General features: G+C 44.5%; 1 protein-coding gene across 1 annotated transcript in view; it reads left to right on the forward strand.

Annotated features, from left to right (window-relative positions):
• brinp3b (bone morphogenetic protein/retinoic acid inducible neural-specific 3b) overlaps positions 1-17,264 on the forward strand; it is a 28,770-nt gene extending 11,506 nt beyond the window's left edge. Inside the window, exons 2-7 of the mRNA XM_052134351.1 lie at positions 109-299; positions 1,319-1,512; positions 7,680-7,785; positions 8,102-8,338; positions 9,253-9,475; positions 15,958-17,264. Coding sequence (XP_051990311.1) covers positions 109-299; positions 1,319-1,512; positions 7,680-7,785; positions 8,102-8,338; positions 9,253-9,475; positions 15,958-17,074 — 2,068 coding nt within the window. The 3' untranslated portion in view covers positions 17,075-17,264. The remainder of the gene's footprint in view (positions 1-108; positions 300-1,318; positions 1,513-7,679; positions 7,786-8,101; positions 8,339-9,252; positions 9,476-15,957) is intronic.
• Positions 17,265-26,358: the final 9,094 nt, after the last annotated feature.

A 26,358-nucleotide genomic window follows, 5' to 3' on the forward strand; every position in this document is an offset into this window, starting at 1 on the left:
GGTGTGCATGTGACTATAATGAGTAATGGGAGAGCCAGGTGGGGACAATTAGTTGTACTCTACTATGAGCTCATATGACATCTCACTTAAATTATTATGAACTCACAGGGAGTTCGGCCGATGGAAAGTCAACAGCCTTGCTGCAGAGAGGCAAGAAGGCAATGGGGTGGCCGTGCCCTTTGACCCTGACTTCATACATAATATCAGGCTTCTGGGGAGAAGGCCAAGCTTGCAGAAAATAACTGACAACATCATTAAGAAATACGGGACTCACTTCCTGCTCTCTGCCACTCTGGGAGGTAAGGGAACATTATTATGTGTGAGACAGTTATTATCCCTGCAAAATAGATTTTCATTCTCTTCTTGTTCCTGAGTTAGCAAGGACATCTTTATATAGTCTCAGTCGAGGTAACGTTGACATGACATAATGCATTATTGAGTGCCAGGGCTAGTGTTGTCTACTGGATGTGTCACTCATTGTTTGACTTCATGGATTATATCATTGAGTCATCAAATTTTTTTTTTAAATACAAAAATTGACCATATATATATATATATATATATATATATATATATATATATATATATATATATATATATATATATATATTTATATATAATTTATATATATTTACTTCAAAGTATATCATGGTATTACCATGCCCAAAAACTCTTGTATTACCATGGTACAGTGTAAAAAATAGAAGAAAAAAAAGAGTGATATCTATGATTATTTTTGTTAGTGCCAACTGTACAGCCCACCCTGAGAGACCTATGTCCCACCTTGCATGTTATAGCTAGAGCTGGAGGATAGGTACATTACTTTCCCTGTCTGTTAAGCGATTTTCACAGATGACAGCTCTCTCTATTTCATGTGTTGATATACTATGAAGTCTTTCAGTCCTCTATAAACTTTTATACCTTCCCTGCTGAGAGATTGTTTACAGTACACGCCTCTTCAAAATGTATTTTAAGTCAATATCTCAGTCCATAAATATCACTCTTTTATACCATGACATACCTGAAAGTCTAGATCATTTATACTCCACAGGACACCTTTTGACTCCAACTTTTTTTCTTTGGCATTTATTCCTTCCAAACATTTGTCAATTGATTTTCATAGGGTCTCTCTCGCTTAGAGATGAAGGATACTCTCATCTGTACCATGCTTGTAATGAGAGCTGACGCATCATGGGGAAGACTACTGTGGCTTTGTGGGCCACTGATGGGTTGAGATTCAGCGAGCTCATGCTGTAGATGATTAGGGTTGATTAGCTTCTCCAGGTGAGATGATCATTTTTGTCTGACTTTTGATCAGGCGAGGAGTCCTTGACCATTTTCGTGGACAAAAGCAAGCTTAGCAGTGGTCAGCGGAACGGCGGTGCCTCCAACAATACAGCTGGTTTGCTGACTCTTGAAGCCCTTCACCAACTGGCTGCATCCTATTTCATCGACAGAGACAGCACACTGCGGAAGCTCCATCACCTCCAGATCGCCGCCACTGCCATTAAGGTACCACCCCCACAAGAACTGTCATGCCTATTCACCTGAGTGGCACATTGCCCCTGACATTTATTTGAGCCAAGTGGATTTTGAGTGCAACTTCCAATAAATAAAAAAATGATTATAATAATTTTAATCTTAACATGTTTATTAAGGTTTTGTCTAAAACCTTTTTAATAGAAAAAAAAATCTCCCATATAATATATAAATTAGATCAGATCCAGTCGAGTCGCACCTTCCACATTATTTGCTTTAAAGGTGAACTGTGTAATTTCTGCGACCACTACCATCAACAAACGGAACTGCAACAAGAATTATGATGAACAATCCTCCCATCTGCCATTTGTCAGACAAAGAAGTGGTCTTGCCCAAAAATCATGATCATTGGTTGAGTTAGTGTTGCTGTAATGTGTCAATCGAACCACAGGGCTGCAACGTCACACACTTTGGGAAATCAACATATGTAGTTGACTCTGCATCTTAACCTGGAATAAGATCAATTATTTTAACATCTACAAAATTACACACTTCAACTTTAAAGTAATAGTTCTCCCAAAACGACTAAAAATACATATTTTAATATTCATATATTCACCCAAACTGCTAATTTCAATACATTGAAAATGCATCATTGGTTGTCAAGTTATCTTCCAATTTTGCTTAGTCTATTATTATTATTATTATTATTATTATTTTACATTGTGTCAAGATTTGAACCTTGATTGGTCCAATCACACAGAACTGTCTGCTTCCAATTGTGTTGCATCAGTTTGGTGAAGGCCCTTTTCGGTTCAGCAAGACTATACTATACTCACTAAAGGCACCGATTTACTTCTGGTGAAGTTCTTCTTCTTTCTTCTTTTAGTGGTTAAAAAGAAGTGGTTATACTGTTTGCGAACATTCTGACACCAGCCACACTGCTGTGGGAGGGGTTTAGAAGTACATTTATATTTGAGGATGCTAAATGTAAAACCTTAAAAATGTGTTATCAATAAATGTTTGCCTCATTCTTTGAGTAGAATTCAAATGAGGTCAGTAAAAGACGCTGTTTTAACCACTCGATGATGATTTAAAGTAATATACCGTACATGTAGTAGAAAATTTTTAATTTGTCTTGTTTGCATTGTGAATTCATGATGCTAATGTGCTAACCTGCTATGCATGACCATAATATTAGCTGATTACACTCTGTTATTGTAATTTATGATGATACTGATACGATACACCTAAATATGGATGTATAAAATACTGTTAATGCTCATAAAACAGACAAAAAATAATGATATGAGAGGCATACATTATCTTACTTTGGGCAGATATGTAAATGTATTTCGCTGTAGAGGGCACATGAGTTAATGGGCACTTGAGAGGATTAGTATAGATTTTATTCCTTTTGTAGACTAATTAAACAAAAAAATCTCATGACATGTTCTTGGAAAATGTCTCTATGCGAGCAATCGTACTGATGTAGGTACATTTGCACAAGCTCGCTAATAACTCTGCGTTCATGTTGAATAGTGACTGAACAATGTAAGCAAAGTAGTATGTGGAGCTTCAGGTCACACTACTGAAGACATGGATGAATGGCAGTAAGAAGTTGTTTTGCAGCTGTTATTCCCATTAGCTTTTAGATTATGTATGAAGTATATCAATAACTTGATGCTCTTGTATCTGAAAGAGAGCAAAACCCAACAGCCATGTTCTAACGTCTAGTGGAAAGCCTTTGTCAGAAGAGTGGAAAATTTTATAACAGCAAAGGGATGTATTAATGCCAGTGGTTTTTAAATTAAATGTTCAAGCACATATGGGTCTGTTGTTAGGCTGTACACATACTTTTGGTCATGCGATGTAGGTGCCTGATGCCTCTAACCCTGTGGTAATGACACAGGGAAATTGGAATTCACATTCAACCTTAATTTATGTAAATACAATTATTTGTGCCTTGTAGGTCAATTTATTATTCAATATGCATTTATCAGCAAAGTACTGTAACATTGTGCCTGCAGCTTTTTTGATACACTCCACACTGATCTTATTTGCTCAGGTTTTGCTTAAAGTGCTTCTGCCGAGTGCAGCCTTTAAATATAAATCCTTGCTTAAAACATTGATGTGCTTCAGATATGAATGACCCAAGGTTTTCTATGTAAAAACTCTCTAAGCAGTCATCAGTAAAGCAGGGTCTTAATCCCAGGCAGCAGTTTTCATCCAAAAGCCAATTACCTTAGAACTTGAAGTCGCTTCCGCCACATTCAGTCATTTGCAATCTCAGTCAGGCAAACGTTTTTTTGGGTCCGTGTCTGGTTGTAAAGACCATCCTGGGCTACGTTGCTATTAATGAGGACAAAGAGCCTGTCGGTGTTAGTCACAGCATGCATCACAATGATAGATCATCCTAGCTCTTCCATTTAGATTCCTTTCTGCATTGACTAATTCAACTCATTAGTTGCATCTAGCATTAAGTGCGCTCTGAGGCAAGAAAACAGATGAATGAAAGATACATGAGAGGGTTACCAGAGGTGTTAAATGGAGCTAGTTGGGTGATTCTTCAGTGTTACGCTTATGGATGAGAAGGGGAGGAGGGTATTAGACAGGTGTTTCAGGGCATAAATTAGAGGTATGATTATGATGCACTGGTTCTGAATTCATGGGTCTCATTAGTTGAGCTGGGTCTTCAACAGAGTCACAGATGGCATCAGTAACTGACCTCATTGGTTGTTTGAACGATTATCTGTCTCTACCCTCATTCACTGTGTTATATTTCTCTAGAAGAAGAACAGTCATTTGTCTATGTGGAACAATAGTTATTTAATGTTATATGTTATTAATTATGATTAATGTTTATCTCAGCAGGTGTAATTCAGAGATTACTTGCCATTTTAATGTTTTTTTTTCTTCTCATTACTGACAGAAGCAGATTACTCACTCAATATTTTTATCAATTAAAGTAGTAAATCCAGAGAGTAGTTTTAAAGTGGCATTCAAGTTACTTTCAGGCAATTCAGTTCACTTGGCAGCCATCTTGACAACAACCCTGGGCATCTATTTTCTATGTAGGGAGATGGCATACAAGTACAACTACTATCTACTTCAATGAGGAAAGACTGTAATGAAGATTGTTTCAATAGTATTTTTCAAATCAGCAAATAAAAGTATAAATAATGTAAATTATACATTAAATTGATAAAGGGCCCATTTTTAACATTTTGAAGTTTTGGTATTTTGTGCCTGCATGTGCTAAGTCTAGGCAAAAGTGCTAATGTGCTGGGTCAAGTGCAATTTAATTTGGAGGTTCTTCTCCTGTTATTGCACCATCCGCATCCTATTATATATTCCATTCCCTGACAAGCATCAGCGCTATAAACAAAAACAGCACATGAGCTGTATGTGATGCATTAGCAGAATAAAAATATGGACTTATTACCGTATTACAACCTGTTAGCATAGTTTAGATTTGCATCAAGAATAGACGTGGCTCTCAGAAGTCAGCGCAATTACCTATTTTTCAGGAAAATAGTAAATTGTGTTTTGCGCCACTCAGGGACTAATTAACGCATAAGCCCTCCAGGCATTAGCCCAGGGCCTCTGACCAGCATGGGGCCCTGGCGAGTTGGAAAAACTTTACATTAAACAGAATTATATTATGTTTTTACAAATAATTACTTTTTTACAGTAACAGAGCATTGTCGAACACTTATCATATGATTAGTTTTGCAATTATTATTAATAATAAATAGGCCTCATTCTGCTTAGTCAGAACCCTCTGGCTTAGTGGTGAGGAGCATCTAGTGGTGAGGGGAAATTATTGCATTATACGAGTGTTAAACAACATCATTTTTTTAACTAAACAAAATGTTTTGAAAAAACACAACCAAGTGGATCTATTTAAAGAAAAACTTAAACAAAAAACAAAGCAACTTGCTTTCTGTAGTTGCTATAATAAGCGAACTGGTGAGAGAACCAAACTTTAATGACGTCTTGGAAGACTTATCTTGAAGAGAAATCATATAAAGATGAATAAATAAAGAGAAAAGAGAAAGTTAATGTAAGAAAACTGTTAATTTTACTGAGCTTGTTGATATGTTGCTAGTCATTAATGTATTGTCTTATGATAGCATGATCTGGAGAGACTTATTTAGTTGATACTGCTAATGAATGTAATAGTACAAAAGCTGGTTTGTTGTCTTATTGTTCAAATGTGGTGTGATATGTACATTTTCCCCGTTGTGTATTCTTGTCATTAAATGCTGTTTAAAGGGTGATAAACATGTAAACAATGCTGTGAAAAATTTGCTGCTATTGGTAACATCCATTCATCTACATTCAACTTGAAGAATCCACGTCGAAATGATTACATTAGAATTAACCATTTCTATATGGCATGTGTGTGACAGCACCATTGAGATAAATGGAGTGATATTTGTCACGTCATGATGTGCCACTCATTTCCAGAGTGTGCCCATTAAGGCACCAGTGCCAAGGGTATCCCGACGTCTTAAACAGTCCCAGGCGCCACTTCATTAACTTACGATACACCCACAGGCAGTGCAAGCACACCCACACCCACTTGCGCTTTGCACTGGCACAATCATTGCGCTTAGAATTAGCAATGTCACTAGAATTAGATAAAATGCAGTATGCATTCATTAGGCGTAGCGTTGCGCCTCACATAGTCAAGAAAAAGAGCCCTACACAGCAAATGGGATGTCATATTGAAGCAGACTGAAACCCATTTACACTACCAAAGTGTTTCTAAGGAGAGATTTTAGCAGGTGTTAGCATTGTTTACCCAATGTCTTTCAAAATGTTATCCCAGTCCTCTCAAAGAGAGATCAATGTCTGAGCATGTATGCCATAGAGTTGGATTTGAAAATGAGTAATTGAGATTGATTACATTTTTTACTCTGCCTTCCATAGATGGAATATAAATGAATTCACAAAAAACCTTTGAAAATTAACTATGCCCATAATACAATACAAGGATCTATTCCAATTATTTCTTTGATATTTCAATTAGATGCAGAATAAAACAAAAGGCTTATTGTTTTGTTTTGTTTTTGGGGGGGATTTCCAGTGACAATGAGTTGGCTCGGACCTCACAGAGATTTTTGGGGGATTTAATGACTCTCTCTCCAACCACATTAGCAAAAGCGCAAGAGCCTACTGTGGATGTAAAGAAGTTGCAATTTTCTCTGTTCTTTTCTCTTTCTCTCTATCACACTTTGCTGTTTCTTGCCCTTGATTTGTTTTGAGTAAAAAAAAGAATATATATTCTTTTTTTTTCTGTAAATGATTATACATCTCAGCTTTTACATTATCTTGCTGGATTTGTAATGCCCTTGTGTACAAATCCATAGTGCTACATACTAAAGCAGAGAAAAGAGATGAACAATTCTCCATGGGATGCAAAAATATGCAAAGATAATAATAATAATTAAAAATAAGTTAATTAAATACAGTGATGTTAACCTAATTAGTTTTGTGATAAATTAGGACCAGATGCAACCAACTCTTGCTTCATTAGACAAACAGAGGTAGGCGCATTTACAAGGGAAAAACATGTTGCAAAAGTTATGTATTTTTCTCATTAAAGCACTTTCTAAAATTTAATAATTTGGATAGTGATTGAAAAATAGAGAAAAAAGAATCAAGTGAATGAAAGAAGGTGCCCACGGTCAAGGAACACCTGGAAATATCAGGGATTGCTTATTTAGTTATTTATTTGTTTGATTTTAAATTGTAATTGCCTGGCCTGAAAAACATGTGGAAATTTGTTGAAAATAGTTGTTCTGCTCTAAAACATTTAATAGTCTAGAAATTGCTCTGAACATAATATTTAAAAATCCTTATTTAGTCATCATAAACAACTTAAAAAGTATTTAAAAAGAATGGAAATAAATTGGTCAAAAGGTCTGTGAACCATGGTGTGGATTGTTAAATATAAAGGATGCAATTATTTGGATGTAAAAATTCATCACTTTTCTCCTAACCAATAGCAAGGTGGATTGTTCAGGAAACCTGTTTGACAATAGTCATTATTTTTGCAGTTCCATTTGCTGAAGCTAGAGGCACACAAAAAATACACACTTCGGCTGATGGTTAAATTTAAAATCCTCACTGGCCAGGTGTACTGGTAATTGATCCGTTTCTTAGCCAATCATTTTTTTTTTCTCTCCCAGGTAACTGAGACCAGGACCGGTCCTCTGGGCTGCAGTAACTATGACAACCTTGACTCTGTCAGTTCTGTTCTGGTTCACAGCCAGGAGAATAAAGTTCAGTTGCAAGGTAGAGAAACGCACAATCCCAGGCAACTTTACTATACCACACTTCCCCTCATCATGGTGCTAATTCTTGAATGTTTTCCAGAGGTCGTGGTTGTGTGATGAGCCATGGTAGCTATATGATACATTGATGCCGGAGTTGTCTAAATAGCCGGCTAATTATACACAAAACTTGAATGTTGATAGTTGACTGTGCTTTCTAATTAGAGTAAAGGAATCACCAACTGACAAGAATGAGGCCCTATTAACTCTCAGCTAAGGAAAACCGGCGAAATGTATTGTCTGTTTCACAAATGTCCTTTCTATATTTCTTCTTCTAGGACTTCAGGCCATTCTGCCTAGTTATTTAAGGAACAGTTTTGTTCAGGCTGCATTAGGCTACATAGGCTGCAATGCTGAAGGACAATTTGTGTGCAAAGACAATGACTGCTGGTGCCAATGCAGTAATGAGTTTCCCCAGTGTAACTGCCCCGAGGCTGATATCCGTTCACAGGAAAGCTACCTGGAACACATGAGGGAGGCCTGGAGGCAGGAGAACCAGGAATTTCAAGACTCAGGTGCCAAAACAACGCTGTCATCCATACTGAAAATGTTCTCTCCCCTTCATGACTCTGCTTGTCCACCAGCTAGACCAGCACTCAGTAACCATAAAACATCCTGAACCAACATAGAAATGCATGCTGGTCTAAACTGGTCTTTTCTGCAATGTTCTAATTAATGTGCAACCCCCAAGTGACTTAAATTTATAGGTCTGTTATTAAAAGAAATACACTCACTTAGCAATTTATTAGGAACACCTGTACACCTACTTATTCATGTGATTGTTTAATCTGCCAATTGTGTGGCAGCAGTGCAGTGCATAAAATCATGCAGACACTGGTCAGGAGCCTCATTTAATGTTCACATCAACCATCAGAATGAGGAAAACATGCTGATCCTAGGACGTGTTACAAATTACATTTCTCTGAAGCTTCTCATAAATGTAAGCTTCTCATAAATTTAAAATGTGACAGGCTGTGGATTCAGACTGTAGAATATGCGGTGTACAATCTTAGGATTTTCTTGGAAGGCTGCATAATTACGCTGCCTACATAATTACTGTGCACTGATTCAGGAGTGCACACATGATGCCTTACAATGTTGCCTAAATAGGCAGCTTACTAGGTTTTGGAACAGAGCTTGTGACTCAATTCTCTGTCTTAGTCATTGAATTTGTAATGGACAATTTATGTACAACACATGTAGTTATTATTTGTATATTATTTGATTGGTGTATTATTATTACTTTTAATAATCTCTTACCGGGTAAATAATATGGGTCTAAACACGTCATTGTCTACTGTGTCTACCTAGTATACTATGAGTAGCAAGATAATTAGCACCTAGTATGGCTAATCTATTGTGAAGGACATGTTAATTTGGGAAATGTTGAAAAACATGTTATGTTGAGGCAGATCTCTTCTTTCATCAGATGAATTCCAGAGTTTCATGGGTAAATTACCAACACAGAGCGCTCTAAACTCATCAAGCATTCAGCAATTGTGGAGGGCAGATAGTTCTCTACAGCAACGCTACAGGCATCTAGACACCCGTCTTAGCCTCCTGCTTACCAAGACCCGTAGAACTGCTAACAAGCTCTTCAGCCTCAGCAAGAGATGCCGCTCTCAGCCCAAAATAGTCTCTCTAAGGGAAAGGTACAAATATTTATAGACACACATGAATTTTTCCATATCCATTTTTTGTTGGATAATTATGCAAGTTATGCAAATGAAGCTACATGAAAAGCTGCAATGTTTTAACAGTGTCTACAAGGAATTATGAAAGTATTTGTGCATCCTTTAACTCTGCAGAAGTAGGGTTTGAGATAGCTGAGATTGATTAATATTTTCCATTGCATTCCTTAGGAAATAAAAATTAGATTTTTGCCTTAGTCTCCTGCTTTTCAGAATTTTTCTCATCAGAAAAAGACCCAAGTAAACTTACATATGTCTCCTCTGGAGTATTAGGAGAAACATCTGAGATAGATGGTTGCAGTTGATAGTTGATACATGAATTAAATATAACTATGATCTCCATGAAGCATCCTAAACTGTGAACGAATAACTCCTGAGAAATAAAATGTTCCTGTTGGATGTTAAAAACCTTTAGAATAGCCATTATTACAGTGGACATGAAGTGCAAAACAAAACAAGAAATCTGAAACCACAATGGCAAATCCAAAAACATAACAATAAATTATAAAACACAACTGCTATTCCGGAAACAAAACAAGAAGTTAATTGAAACGGAAAAGGTAGGTACCATAGCTTCTCACCTGATTGGCTGTGTCGATGATACCTAGCCCTTTCTTCATGATTGGTTCACTTTCTACTTAGCAATTATTACAATATCCATGCCAAAAGCTTATTGAGTGAAGCACTGAATCATTTTTAGTGGTTTCATTGTGGTTTGCAGTTTGCTGCCAGTGTGTTGGCTGACTTACTGCATATTAAGTTTTGTGAGCATGTCCAATTATATGTACAGTATTCAATTATTTTAGAAAAAGTCAAAAAGATTCACCAAAATATTATTTTCATATTCTAAGGTGTTGTAGGCTGCTAGTGGACTTATTTTAGGCAAGGTTTTCCCAGGATGTGTGTCACGGTCTCGCTCACCTGCACCGTGTTTCGTGTCGTCTGCACCGTGTTACGTGTCATTTTCCCCATGTTTTCTGTTTCACCCGTCACTAGTCACGTTCCATGTCACACTCTCTTGTTATCCGCCCCGTGTTTTCTGTTTTACCGATCACGCTCCGTCATGTCTTCCGTTCCATGTCACACTCTCTTGTTATCCGCCCCGTGTTTTCTGTTTTACCGATCACGCTCCGTCATGTCTTCCTTGTTGTCCGCCCGTGTTTCACTGTCTCTGTGAAAACTACACTTCCTGTCTTTTCCGGCAGTGTCACTGTGTTATTGTCCGCACCTGTCCGTCATTTTGTCATTACCGTGTCTCTTTATTTAAACCCCGCAGTTTTCCCTTCCCGTTGTCGTGCGTTGGCGTTTCATGTCCCTTTCTGATGCTTCATGTTCGTTCATTCGTGTGTTCCTTGTTGATGCTCCCCGCTCTCGTTGCTCATCCGTCCGAGGTTACCCTGCTGTCCATGTTCCCTGCTGTCTGTCGTTTCAGGTTTAGGACACTGCAGGAGATCATGGAAGAGACTTTGCTGGTCAGCGACTCGCCACTCACTGTGGGCGTGGCAGAGGAGGAGGACCCTACCTCACCTCCCCCAGTGGTGACCTTTCATGCGCCCATGGCTCTTCCCATCACGCCTGCCCCACCTGTCAGCGAGCAAACCCCCACACCATCGTTTCCTATGAACCTGCATGGTCCACTTCGTCTGCCCGGAGGAGGAAGAGAAGACGGGCTTCCGCCTTCCGGCCCACGCCTGCCCCGGTCTGCGAGCCAGAGCCCATGCCTGCCCCGGTCTGCGAACCTGAGCCCTCGTCAGCCACGGTCAGCGAGCCAGAGCCCGCATCACCCACGGTCAACCAGCCAGAACCATTAGCTCCCGATATCAGTGGGCCAGTGCCTGTAGTCTCGACCGTCCCTGAGCCAGCGCCTGTAGCCTCGACCGTCCCTGTGCCAGCGCCTGTAGCCTCGACTGTCCCTCCGCCAGCGCCAGTGGTCTCGAGCCTCCCAGGGCTCCGCCTCTCGAGCCTCTCGAGTCTTCCAGGGCTCCTCCTCCCGAGCCTCCCAGGGCTCCGCCTCTCAAGTCTCTCGAGCCTCCCAGGGCTCCACCTCTCGAGTCTTCCAGGCCCCTCCGCTCGAGCCTCCCAGGGCTCCGCCTCTCGAGCCTTCCAGGGCTCCACCTCCCGAGCCTTCCAGGGTTCCACCTCCCAGGGCTCCGCCTCTCAAGTCTCTCAAGCCTTCCAGGGCTCCGCCTCTCAAGCCTCCCAGGGCTCTGCCTCTCGAGCCTCCAGAGCCTTCTAGGGCTCCGCCTCTAGAGCATCCTACGGCGCCCCCTCCCTCGGCTCTGCCTTCAGAGCCTTCCAGGTCTCCGCCTCTGAAACCTCCTACGGCGCCACCTTCCTCGGCCCCGCCTCCTGAGCCTTCCTCGGCTCAGCCTCCCACGGCTCCGCCTCCTGAGCCCCCAGGGCTTTCCATGGTTCCGCCTCCCTTGGCTCCGCCTCCGGAGTCTCCTTCGGCTCCGCCTCCTGGGCCTCCCGAGCCATCCTCGGCTCCGCTTTCCTCAACTCCGTCTCCTAGGCCTTCCTCGGCTCCGCCTCCTGAGGTCCCCTTGGCTGAGCCTCCTGAACCCCCCTCGCCTGAGCCTCCTGAGGACCCCTCGGCTGAGCCTCCTGAGCCTCCCTCGGCTCCGCCTCCTGAGCCCCCAGGGCTTTCCATGGTTCCGCCTCCCTTGGCTCCACCTCCGGAGTCTCCTTCGGCTCCACCTCCTGGGCCTCCCGAGCCATCCTTGGCTCCGCTTTCCTCAACTCCGTCTCCTAGGCCTTCCTCGGCTCCGCCTCCTGAGGTCCCCTTGGCTGAGCCTCCTGAACCCCCCTCGGCTGAGCCTCCTGAGGACCCCTCGGCTGAGCCTCCTGAGCCTCCCTCGGCTCCGCCTCCTGAACTTCCCTTGGCTCCCCCTTCAGAGCCTTCTTCGCCCTCGCCTCCTTCGCCTCCACCTCCTGAACCTTCCTCGGCTCCGCCTCCAGAGCCTCCTTCAGCTCCACCTCCCGAGCCTCTCCCGGCTCCGCCTCCGAAGCCTCCTCGGTTCCACTTCCTGGGCCTTCTATGCCATCGCCTCCTTTGGCTCCACCTCCTGAGCCTCTTTTGGCTCCACCTCCAGAGCCTCCCTCGGTTCCGCTTCCTGGGCCTTCTACGCCATCGCCTCCTGAGCCTCCTTCGGCGCCGCCTCCTGAGCCTCCCACGGCCCTGCCTACGCCTCCTTCGGCTCCGCCTCTGAAGTCGTCCTTGACTCCGCCTCAAACGGCTCCACCAGCCTCTGTCCTGCGGCCACCTCCCAGGTCTCCTGTACCGGCCCCTGCCCAGAGGCCAGCTCCCAGGCCACCCAAATCTGCCCCATGGCCCAGACCTCCTGACCCGGTGTTCGCCTTGTGGCCAGCTCCCGGGCCCCCCAGGCCAATCCCCACATTGTGGCCGCCTTCCAGGCCTCCTGAACCTGTCCCTGCCCGGTTGACGCCCCCCCCAGGCCACCGAACCCGGTCCCCTTCACACACCCCCATAGACTGCTTGCCTGCCCTCTCGGACTCCCTGGTCTGCCTGTCTGCCCTTTGTGCCCCCGTGGACTGTCTAATTACCCCTGTGGTCAGTTTCAATGCCCCTTGTGCCCCCGTGGTCTGTCTCTGTGCCCCTTGTTTCCCCCCTGGTCTGTCTGTTTTCCCCCTAGTCCACCCCCTCTCTCCTGGGTTCTTCATTCATTTTTATTGTTTTTTTTTGTTTGTTTTAAGACCGTCTGGAATCCGGTCCTTTTGAGGGGGGATTATGTCACGTCTCGCTCACCTGCACCATGTTTTGTGTCGTCTGCACCGTGTTTCGTGTCGTTTGCCCCGTGTTTTCTGTTTCACCCGTCACTAGTCACGTTCCATGTCACGCTCTCTTGTTATCCGCCTCGTGTTTTCTGTTTTACCGATCACACTCCCTGTCATGTCTTCCTTGTTGTCCGCCCGTGTTTCACTGTCTCTGTGAAAACTACACTTCCCGTCTTTTCCGGCCCTGTCACTGTGTTATTGTCCGCACCTGTCCGTCATTTTGTCATTACCGTGTCTCTTTATTTAAACCCCGCTGTTTTCCCTTCCCGTTGTCGTGCGTTGGCATTTCATGTCCCTTTCTGACGCTTCATGTTCGTTCATTCGTGTGTTCCTTGTTGATGCTCCCCGCTCTCGTTGCTCATCCGTCCGAGGTTACCCTGCTGTCCATGTTCCCTGCTGTCTGTCGTTTCAGGTTTACCCTGTCCTCCGTGGATGTTCAATGCCTGCACCCCTTCTGTGTTCAATCCAGCATTTTGGTTTCCTTTTCCCCTTGTGGATCTTTTCTTTGTTCCTGAGTTTGTTTATTTTTGTGTAATAATAATAAAGCCGCGTTTGGATCCTACCTCCTGTCTACCTTGTCCTGCTTCCCACAAATCGTTACAATGTGCAATTATACAAAACCAGTATTCAATTATTATTTGTTAAAATAAATGGCTAGAATTCATCAAGTAAGTTAATCATTCACACCAATGGCAGCCTACTACAACCATTGGAATGTGAAAATAACATTGTGACAGGGCGGAGGGCGGGGCCGGGATGTGATTACACACACCCGGTCCCTTATCAGGCTAATTAAGCCTCTGAGAGGGATAAAGGCCGATTGTGGTGGTGGTGCGATGAGAGAGAGATCGTTTACGGACATGTCCATCATGTGTGTGTGTTTGTCTTTTGTTTAAGTTAATCATTAAAATATTGTTTATATCGCCAGGCCGGTTCTCGCCTCCTTCTTTCCATTGAACTGCTTTACAAACATCTTGATACATTTTAGTGATTGTTAATTGAATACTGTATCCACATAATTGGATAAACTGGAAAAAGAAAGTATTTCAATCTATCCTCTGGCCGCCAACTGCAACCATTATATTTATTTATTTATTAAGTTAGAATGTGCAAGTCAATTGAATAAATGCTTGGACACCTCTGACGTTTTAGCATAAGGACTTTTTAGACGGCCCCTTACACACCGGTGGGCGTACTCAAAACTAATTTAATCCCACTCACTCTTTTTGCTATGTTCTTAAGTATCCCGTTACTGTTTAACTGTGTGATAAACCACTCTAAATAATTCAGTGCTTCACTCAGTGACCTCTTGGTAATGATTTTTAAGTAATCCTGCAAGTGGTCAGTGAACCATGAAGAAAGGGCTAGATACCATCCACATAGCCAATTAGGTGAGAAGTTATGGTGCCTACTAGGCATGTCACAAAATATAGATACATAGATTATTGATATATTTTATTAGTTATTTTATTGATATATTTTTTTGAGGCATCGATATCTTAACATTAGCCGACAGTTAAATTAGAAGCCTAATTTGCGTGCTTTCCAATTCATTCAGTTGGGCTTCTGCTGAATATCTGGTGAAATAGCATTGTGAGATCACAAGGGGGGAATTTAAAAGTTACTGAAGTAGGTCACAATGCACAGGTATCACGTATAGGATGGGAATTTTCGAGCTCCTTGCACAGGAAGCATACACACAAAAGCTACAAATGTTTTCATACTTCAAGAATGAAAGTGATATTGATGAGTTTGGTGTATGAAACTGGTCAATTAGAAATAATTATGCAATTTCTCTGTATCTTCAAACCAAAAAAAGATAATATTGTAAGTGAAAATACATTATGTAGGCTATATGAAAGATGTACAGTATATACACAATCATCGACTAATGGCTAGAGTATATCATCTTTGTCCTTTATAATGATTTGGGTCGAATTTAATGTAAAATACACTATGCAAGATACACTCCGTGGCGCTGCCGATTTTTGAGCAGTCTCGAGAGTTGGCGAGCCTGTGCTGTGTGTGTGTACTTTTATATTGTTTTGAATTTTAGAATGTCTGGTGTGTGGCCCCCTTTAATTTCCCCTGCTGCTCACACTTTATCAAAGTTTTGTTGAGAAATATGTTTGAAAAGACTTATAAATGTCCTGATAAATGTCTGTAAAAATCTTCTGATTATCGATCAGGTGTGTTTATGATTTGTTGTTGTGTCTCTAAATTGTTATTTTGTTTTTGGATTTACCATTGTGTTTTCAAATTTGCTTGTTTTGCACTTTATGGCCCCTGTACATTATGGTTTTCAATTTAAAATTGCAATTGTTTTGCCCAGACCAACCTCCATATGAGCAAAAAAGACTAATGAATAGTATACTATTTAATCGCCCACTACAGGCTCCGAGGCTATAGCTGCATTATAGATTACATTTGTCTTACCGTTGCTTTCATAGGCAGATATTAGCAGAGCTCAAGGTTAGAAACCAATCAGCACTGTCACTAAACAAAGCTGTTTATTGGCAGTCAGTATATAATTTTTTGTTTGTTTGCTAATGATTACCTTATTAACCTTGCAATCATTTGCATACATTTTAATGCACAAAATTGGTCCATTGTTCACACTGTTTGTTCATTTACTGTTGGTTTTCCAGGTCCTTGGACTACTGGCTACAATTCACCCTCTCCATCCTGTACTGCAGTGAGAATGACCAACTAGGATATTACTCAGAGGAATTACGGATCTGTGCCTGTCCGTATGAGAGCCCCTCTTGCCAGGGTATCATCCCTTGCAAGGTGGGTGATGGCCCTCTTTGCGCTTCCTGCTCTATGGACAACCGCACACGCTGCTCCAGCTGCAACTATGGTTATGTGCTCAGTCATGGAGTTTGTAAAAACGCTGTACCCAATCCAACAGACCACTACCTGGGTTTTGAGACAGACTTACAAGACATGGAGCTACGCTATCTACTGCAGCACAGAGATGGCCGCATTACTACACACGCCATTTTTGTCAGCAACGATGTGCGCCTCAATGTTTGGTTTGACCCCTCCTGGAGGAAGAGGATGTTGTTAACACTAAAAAGTAACAAATTCAAATCTAGCCATGTGCATATGCTCCTGGGCATCTCGTTGCAGATCTGTATGACCAAGAACTCCACCTTAGAGCCTGCACTGTCTGTCTATGTCAACCCATTCAGTGGTAGTCATTCAGAGAGCTGGACAATGCCCATCAATCAAAATGGCTACCCAGATTGGGAGAAGACCAAGCTTGAAATTCCTCTGGACTGCTACAACTGGACCTTAACTCTAGGCAACCAGTGGAAGAGCTTTTTTGAGACAGTGCACTTCTATTTGAGGAGCCGGATTCGGGTGGACTCCTCTCAGGGGAACAATACTGTCTACTTTGAGCCTCTAGAAGTTACGGATGCCTCTCAGAACTATGGATACTTGAAGATTAACAGTATGCAGTTGTTTGGTTACAGCATGCACTTTGACCCTGAGGCTATCCAGGACCTGATCCTGCAGTTGGACTATCCGTACACTCAGGGATCTCAGGATTCAGCCCTACTGCAACTAATGGAGATTCGATATCGGGTCAATAGACTATCTCCTCCTGGGACACTGCCATTAGATTTGTTCTCCTGCTTACTTCGCCACAGGCTTAAACTCTCCAGCCCTGAGGTACAGAGAATACTCAACACACTGCAGACTTTTAGTGCCAAACAACCCTTCTACAAAGAGTACAGAGCTGCAAAACTTTGTAGTTAAAAAGCAAACCAATTTATTTTTTGCCATTGATGTTTTGATTTGCTGATAGTAAAAACTAATTTCACTTGAAACTTTTAAATAATTTTTTGAGGGTGGTCATTGTTGTTGATGTTTGATATAAAGTCATACTGTTCATATACATTTATTTGATGTCTTTAGTTCAAATGGTAGTTCAGATTAAACACATTTTTTACACAGTTTTATCAATTTTGCCATGTTTGAGGTAAAATGAAAATAATTAGGGGGAAAAAATCCCTAGTTAAAAATAAAACATTTTGTCATACTGTTTTTTTTATTTGTTTTTGTTTATTGGGGTTGGCTGGCTCTCAACTCTGCAATGCAACATTCCAAATGTAAAACTCTCTCCTCCCTGTCTCAATTTTACAGGTGAATATCACAGAACATGTCAAGAACAGTTATATTTCACCTCATATAAAAATAAAAAATAGGAAATTATATTTTTATTGTATGCTTTAAAATAATTGTATTACAGAAAATACACCTAATGAGAATCACCCTTGAGAATAATTGGAATTAGGGGGAAAAAAACGTGTTATTACCTGTTAGTAACACCTCAGTAAAACGTATCGGTTACCTAACGTAACCTCGGTTCTCTCTAGATGAGGGAACGAGTATTGCGTAAGCTAGCTTACGCTATGGGAAAGATTAATCTTTTCTGAGATATTGAAGCCAAAAAATTATCCTTAATTTTTGTATCCATTGTCAACACAGTGCGGCAGCTGCAGACCTTGAGCGGGCTAGCTAGCGAGCTCATAGGTTGCTCTGCGGCAACTGCTGCAGCCTATAGACGAGCTTGGGCGAACTCGCATCCAATGAGAGGCATCCGCACGCTCACTGCATCAAAGCCCGCCAAAATGGGCGTGACTAGAGTGCATATAAGCGTGACTGAAGCGAAAAGTCGCTCGTGGCGCGAGCACGGCCGGCTACGCAATACTCGTTCCCTCATCTAGAGAGAACCCAGGTTACGTTAGGTAACCGATACGTTCTCTTACGAGAGGTTCTCTCGTATTGCGTAAGCTAGCTTACGCTACGGGAACCCATTGTCAACGCCGTGCGCGCCAAGCATCCACTGTATGAGCCCCAGGGAATTAAGGGGGACCCGGGGGAGCCATTATGAGTGGGGAAATAATATTTGGCCGGCAAGAATGCGGGTCATTGATTGTGTAATACATAAGCACATAGTGGGAAGGGAGCGACAGAGCGGCGGTGCCGGTCTGTGTGGAATGTGTCCCATCAGTGCAGCTCACCAGGGGAGCTGTAGCGTATTAAACCGCTAGTAGTTTTGCCTGCAGAGCGGGCACTTCCATATTGTAAAATCTGACAAAGGTGGAGGGGGAAGTCCATCCCGCTGCCACACATATGTCGTGAATGGAAATCCCGCTGGACCATGCCCACGAGGATGCCATGCCTCTAGTGGAGTGAGTCCTAATGCCCAACGGGCATGGCAGGTCTTTTGACGCGTATGCAGCAGCAATAGCGTCCACTATCCATCTAGATAGTGTCTGTTTCGAGGCGGCGAGACCTTTGGTGCGCCCTCCGAACGAAACGAAAAGCTGCTCAGAGCGTCTGACCGCGAAGTATACAATCTCAGTGCTCTGACCGGGCAAAGGAGATTGGCGTCGCGTTCGCTATCGGGTGCTGGCAGCGCCGATAGGGAAATGACCTGTGCTCTGAAAGGAGTACCGATCACCTTGGGAACACAGCCGTGTCTAGGCTTTAAAATGACCTTGGAGTCACTTGGTCCAAACTCAAGACACGCAGTGCTGACAGACAGCGCGTGAGGGTCTCCCACACGTTTGACTGATGACAGGGCAGTCAGAAAAACGGTTTTGAGTGAAAGGTATTTCAAATCCACGGATTGAAGTGGTTCGAAATGGGGGGCTTTCATAGTTTCGAGAACTATAGAAAGATCCCAGATAGGAACCGATGGGGGGCGCGGGGGTTCATCCTTCTAGCTCCCCTGAGGAAGCGGATGACCAGCTCATTTTTACCCCATGACTGGCCGTGCAGGGGTTCAGCGAACGCCGCAATGGCCGCCACATACACTTTGAGTGTGGATGGGGATCTGCCCTTATCCAGAAGCTCTTGTAGAAATACGAGCAGCGACGACACCCCACATGTCCGCGGGTCCAGGTCTCTGTCGGTGCACCATTTTGAGAACACAGACCATTTTGACGCATAGAGTCTTCTCGTGGAAGGGGCTCTAGCGTGTATGATGGTGTTTATTACTCCTTCTGGCAGAGCGACGGGTAGTCGTTGATCACCCACGCATGCAGCGCCCAGCGCTCTGGGTGGGGATGCCAGATTGTGCCGCGAGCTTGAGAGAGGAGATCTGCTCTCACTGGGATGGGCCACGGCGCTGTCAGTGACAGCTGCGTAAGCTCCGGGAACCATGTCTGATTCTCCCAACGCGGGGCTATGAGGAGCACCGAGTGACGCGTGTCCCTGATCCTCTGCATTACCTGTGGCAATAGCGAGACGGGAGGGAAGGCGTAAAGCGGGCATCTGGGCCAGTCCTGGGCCAGCGCGTCCTCGCTTTTCGAGAAAAATATTGGGCAGTGAGAGTTCTCTTTGGACGCAAAGAGGTCTATCTCTGCTCTGCCGAATAGGTGCCATAACGTCTGGACTGTTTGAGGGTGCAGGGACCATTCCCCTGGGGGAATATTGTCTCTGGACGGTCTGTCCGGACCGTCGTTCAGGTGGCCTGGCACGTGCGTCGCCCTCAGCGAGCGCAGGTGGCACTGGGACCAACTCAGTATGCGTTTCGTCAGATGGAAGAGGTTCCTGGATCTGACACCGCCCTGACGGTTTAGGTAGGATACCACAGATCTGTTGTCCAAACAGACCAGGATGTGGTGACCCTGAATGACCGGGAGAAAGCGCACGAGCGCGTACTCGACCGCTATCATTTCCAGACAATTTATGTGAAGGAGCTTTTCCTGAACTGACCATAGGCCGAAAACCGGAGAGCCCTCGCAGACCGCGCCCCAACCTGTGTTGGAGGCGTCTGTCGAGATGACTTTTCAGCGAGATACAGCTCCCATTGTCACTCCCCGCTGATACCATTCGGCCACTGTCCAGGGCTGCAGAGCTGATATACAGGTCTGAGTCACCTTGATGGGCTGGCGGCCTGTGGCCCAAGCCCGGCGAGACGCGCGGGTGTTTAGCCAATGCTGAAGCGGGCGCATGTGCAGTAAACCCAGCTGAAGTACTGCTGTGGCTGAGGCCATGTAACCTAGCACTCTCTGGAATTTCTTCAGAGGCGTGAGGCTGTTCATCTGAAAAGATGCAGCTAGTCGCTGAACACGGCGCGCGCGCTGTGTAGATAAGCGAGCCGTCATTGCCATGGAGTCTAGTTCTATTCCAAGGAAGGAAATTGTCTGACTGGGCTGTAGTGAGCTCTTGGTCCAATTGACTGCAAGACCCAAACTGTTCAGATGGCTGAGGAGAACTGCTCTGTGAGACAGAAGCTCCATATGTGACTGTGCCATAATCAGCCAGTCGTCCAAATAGTTCAAAATTCGCAAACCCTGACTCCGCAGGGGTGCGAGCGCCGCATCCATGCACTTCGTGAAAGTACGGGGTGCTAAGGACAGGCCGGACGGGAGGACGGTGTATTGATAAACCTGGCCATCGAAGGCGAATCTCAAGAATGGCCTGTGACGGGGATTTACCTGAATCTGAAAGTATGCATCTTTCAGATCGAGAGAAATAAACCAGTCCCCCTGGCGCACATGCGCGAGGAGTTTCCTGATTGTAAGCATTTTGAATGGTCTTTTTGCAAGCACCTTGTTCAAAACCCTGAGATCTAATATGGGTCTGAGGCCGCCGTCTTTCTTACGGCTGTAAAGCCCCGACTCGCTCAGAGAGGGTGGCACTTTCTCTATGGCCCTTTTGCACAGAAGGCTTGCTATTTCTGAACGAAGCATGCATGCTGCTTCCGTGTTCACAGTGGTTTCGAGCCGCGCTCTGAAGCAAGGAGGGCAGCGATCGAACTGTAGCAAATAGCCCTGTTGTATTGTGCTTAACACCCACTTGGATATCCCTGGAATAGCTTCCCACTCTTTGAAGCGTAACGCTAGAGGGTGAATGGCCAATTTGCTCTGATTGCCGCACACAGAGCACTGAACAAAATGTGTGAGCGCGTTTAGTGTGTTTATGCATGATTGCTCGCAGACAGCATGAACAGGCTGTTTTGTGAGTGTCTTCCCGATTGGAATGAATGGGGAAAGAGTCACATCTGTTACTTGATGCGCAAGCATAGTCATGGACACGGGACTTACACACAGAGGAATGTTTGCTGGCCGTGTAACAGAGCGGGCAGAGAATGGGCGTGCGCACGTATTCGTGGGCGCATTTATTGACTCTAACACTCGAGCGGTTCGTAACCGCTTTATGTGAGCGTGCTCTGGTGGGGACACGAGACATGTAGTGCTTGTGTGTAGAGGTGAACACTGGATTGTGGGCACATTTTCTACACATAGGGCTGGTCGTGTGACAGAGCGGCCAGAGAATGGGCGCGCGCACGCATTCGTGGGCGCCTTCATTGACTCTGACGCTCGAGCGGTTCGTAACCGCTTTATGCAAGCGTGCTCTGATAGGGGCACGGAATGTGTTATGCTTGTGTGTAGGGGTGAACACTGGGTTGTGGGCACATGTTCTACACATAAGACATGTTTGCTCTTTACAAGATTTATTTGGGTCGCCGTAAAAACGGTGTTTGAGTGCAGGCACTTGTTGGCTGCTAAATTCACCACTGTAGTAGCCTGAGAGAAGGGGACTGACAGGGGGCAAAGCTTTGACGGTGGTCCGGCCGCGGCGGGACTGAGCCGTCGTTTGTTCAACAAAGTTAGGAAGACTTCGGTTGCTCTGGTTTCAGCGTTACCTTAAATCGAGGCCCGCGGGGGGGCGGTGGTCTGCGGTGGCTGTCTGAGCGCGATCGAGGGCGGCCGCCCTGTCGACGCTGAGAAGTCTGAGTTTGTTGAGCTGGGCGCTGTGAAGAGGCTCGTGCAGGAGGCTGATCACGTGAGCGGCCTGCAGAGGAGCTAGCGCGACGCGGCAGGAAGAGGTTCATGGCTTGAGTGGCTTTCTGGACTTCTGAGAAGCTGTCAACAATGCCACTCACCGCGGAGCCGAAGAGACCGGTCGGAGAGAGCGGTGCGTTGAGGAACGTGGAGCGCTCTGCTTCTCCCATGTCGGCTAGCGTTAGCCACAGGTGTCTCTCGGTCACAGTCAGCGAGGCCATGCACTTCCCTAGAGCTTGAGCTGCAGCTTTGGTAGCGCGAAGGGCGAGGTCTGTCGCGCTTCGTAGATCAGTAACAGCCTCTGGGTGCCTGCCTTTCTCATCCCACTCCCGAAGAAGGTCCGCTTGTAGGATCTGTATAACGGTCATGGAGTGCAGAGCAGATGCGGCTTGGCCGGCGGCGGAATAGGCACGGCCAACATAGGCGGAAGTCGCTCTGCAGGCCTTAGATGGGAGCACAGGCTTAGACCGCCATCTCGCGGAGGGCGGGCAAAGGTGTGCTGCTACCAAGTCCACGACTGGGGGATGGAGGAGTAGCCTCTCTCGGTGGCGCCGTCCACCGACGCGAGAGAGGTGGAGACGTGGGAACAGGACCTGGCCGAAAAAGGAGCGTTCCACGACTTTGCAAGCTCCGTGTGTAGTTCCGGCAGGAAGGGAGCGGCCCGGGCCGCGGGTGTAGAGCGGCGATGGCTTTGAAGAAAGCAGCCGTCGAGTCTGTTGGGTGCCTGCTCAGGGGGCGGTGACCACTCGAGCCCGAGGCTGTCCACGGCCTGTGTGAGGAGGCGTGTTAACTCCCCTTCGACTCTGGCGCGGGTCCTGCTGGATTCCTGGGCCGAGGAGGAGGCTTGGGAGCCTGACCACTCCTCGCTATCCGAAGCCATGATGGAACAGCAGCCCTTATCCTCCGCCTCGTCATCCGAGATGGCAGCAGTGCGGCCGCTCGGCGGCAACTGCGCGTCCCGGGGGGGCGGGGAGGGTGAAAACGATGCTCGAGGGAGAGGCTCCGGCGAGGCAGTCGCTTCAACCACAGTTTCCGGCAGCCTTTGGGAGCGGCGCTTCTTTCTGCACGGCGGAATGTAAGGCGGCGCGGCGGCTTCTGCTTTGAGCGCTTCGAGTCGAGCCCGCAGGGTCGACATCGGTAGCTCCTCGCAGAAATCGCATCCGCCCTCAGTGAGGGCGAGCTCTGCCTGTCCCAGTCCCAGGCAGAGAGCGCAGATGATGTGGCAGTCTTCGGTGCTGAGAAGGGCGCGACATGAGGCGCAAGTGGAACGAGGCATCTTGAAAAAGACGCTCGTACTCTTTTGTGAATAGTTCGTAAGAACTAGCTTGCCGAATAAAAAGGATACGTCGTCGGATGGCGTAGCTCGCAGGATGGCTGAAGGTGGCTGAGACGGCCGGCTTCTTCTAGCGCTGTCCACGCTTGCTTGATGCCCCTCGAACGGCGACGCGGCTTCCAGGTCAGCGATGCGAAGAGCTTCGCTGAAGAGATGAAAATCAGGGTTCCAGCCTACGAACTACGCTTGTATGCACTCTAGTCACGCCTATTTTGGCGGGCTTTGATGCAGTGAGCGCGCGGACGCCTCTCATTGGATGCGAGTTCGCCCAAGCTCGTCTATAGGCTGCAGCAATTGCCGCAGAGCAACCTATGAGCTCGCTAGCTAGCCCGCTCAAGGTCTGCAGCTGCCGCACTGCGTTGACAATGGATACAAAAATTAAGGATAATTTTTTTGGCTTCAATATCTCAGAAAAGATGAATCTTTCCCGTAGCGTAAGCTAGCTTACGCAATATGAGAGAACCTCTCGTAAGAGAACATTGGAATGCTGCCTCTGCTTTTTGATATTCCCTCCTTCTGGTCATTCATCAGAGGCTGCAGTGTCCGCTCAACACTTAAAAACACAACTTTTCCCTTTCACTCTGTTCAAATAACAATATTACATGCTTCTGTACTAATTTACATAATCAAAAGAAAACATGCTGATTCGTTTCTCTTTTACATGGGTAAATAAACACATGATTGCATTAAATGCTTGAGAAAAACATCCATCCATCCATACGCAACATCCAGCGTTATCTTATGTTGTAAAGTATGTCTTTTTTTCTAGTATCGTCTTATATGACCAACATCTTCAGACACACAGAGGATTTGAGAAACATTTATAGTTAAAGCCAAGAGCTCACAGACAGTGCAGATTCACACAATTTTTACATTAACATGGGATTATTTAATTGGATATTTTAAAGGTAAAAAATGCAAAAATCTTTATACTTACACGGCCACACAGGATGCATGTCTAAAAAATTACTAACAGTTGGCTGATGAACAAATTTGTTATTTGTTAGCTAATGTTAGCCCTGCAGCAAAATATTTGACAGCTTATCATAATGCCTCCTTTTAATTGTATAGCATAATGTACAGTTAATAAGAAAAGTTAATTGTCAGTACAGTTAATTATTTTGATTAAATTAAGTTAAAATAATTATTTTCTGTGGTTTTAGTCTACAGTTTAAGGGAATAGTTTACTCAAAACTGAAAAATATCTCACCTTTAAGCCATCCCAGATGTGTATGTCTTCCCTTCTTCAGCAGAACCAAAATTAAGATTTTATAAGCACATTTCAGCTCTGTATGTCCATACAATGCAAGTGAATGTCAAGTAATAGAAGACATTAACTGATTGACTGGAGTCGTGTGGATTACTTTTATGCTGTCTAAATATGCCTGTTGGACCGTCCAACAGCCAGCAGCCTTGTGGCACCCATTCACTTCCATTATATGGACATACAGAGCTGAAATGTGCATATAAAAATCTTATTTTCAGTTCTGCTGAAGATGGAAAGTCATATACATCTGGGATGGCTTAAAGGTGAGTAAACCATAAGCGATTTTGACATCATCATCTGAATTCGTCTCAATGATGACATTCACACTGACTATGGTTTTTCAACAATTCGCACCCTGGTACAATATAAAAAATCTCAATGGTCCAAACAAAGGCTTTGTTTTCTTTGTGCAAAATGTGAGTTCATTTTCTGTCTTTCGATTTTGGGATGAAATTTGACCTGGACATGTTTTTGTGAGATTTTATTTAAACTGCTATTAATCATGCAGTTTCCAATTACACAAGTTCTAAAAGAATTCATCCTACTTTAAATAATCCATCAAAAAATCTGATGGCAGAAAACTAATTTTAAATCCTGAAACATAAGTTGTCAAAGAGAACACTGAAATGCATCATGAAGCGTATCATTGAACTTTAACATTTGCACTGACAGAGGTGCTGCTGTATCTTCAAATGTGTCATTCCCATCGAAAGCTGAATGATTCTATTCTAGAAGACATCATGTTAAGCAAACAAACTAGTAATGTCATTCAGGTGTGTATCGCAACTTAATTAAAATGTTTGCTAAAAATATATGAAGTTGCAGAGGAAATTATTTGAACCTTGGATTTATTTGAATTTCTGCATAAATTGGGCATAAAAATCTGGTGGAATCTTCAATTACGTCACAATTAACAATTGCAGGGTGGAAAAAATATGTCAACTCTTGGATGCTTTGCCAGTAGTAGCCTCCACCAAAAATGTCCTGTAATTGCGGAACAGACCATCAGACATGCACAACGGTCAAAAGAAATGTCGTGCCATTCCTCTTTACAAAACTGTTTCAATTCAGCATTATTCTTGGGATGTCTGGTGTGAATCATTCTGTTGAGATCAAGCAGAAGCATCTCAATTGGATTGAGGTCAGGACTCTGAATGGGCCACACAAAAGATATATTTTCCTCTTTTGAAGCCATTCTGTTTTTGTTTTACTCTTGTGCATTCTGTAGTTGTCCAGCTGCATCAACTAACTTCTGTTGAGTATCAGTTGGCAGACATACAATTTTTATTTATTTTTCACGTCAATGACACTAAAACTAGTACAGAACACTTGCAGCTCGTAGTGGGTCTGTTCCTCTTCTGAATTCACAGGCCAGAAGGCTAGGGAGGAAGAACATTCAGGAAGCGAGAGCTTAGTGGCTAACCTGGGAGAGAGCGCGCACTGGATCACTTTGGTGAAGGGCGCTAGGTGCAAGCGGAACACCCGGTCGGTTGTTCCGTATAACCAAGTTCAACCGGCTCAGACCTGACAAAACACGACACGAGACCGACTCAACCCTGAGATTGTAGAATCTCCCAAAGGTATTGGGTGTTGCCCAGCCCACTGCTCTACAGATGTCTGCTAGGGAGGTGCTGTTGGC

Source organism: Xyrauchen texanus, chromosome 9 (genome assembly GCF_025860055.1).
Source record: "Xyrauchen texanus isolate HMW12.3.18 chromosome 9, RBS_HiC_50CHRs, whole genome shotgun sequence".
NCBI classification, from domain to species: Eukaryota; Metazoa; Chordata; class Actinopteri; order Cypriniformes; family Catostomidae; genus Xyrauchen; species Xyrauchen texanus.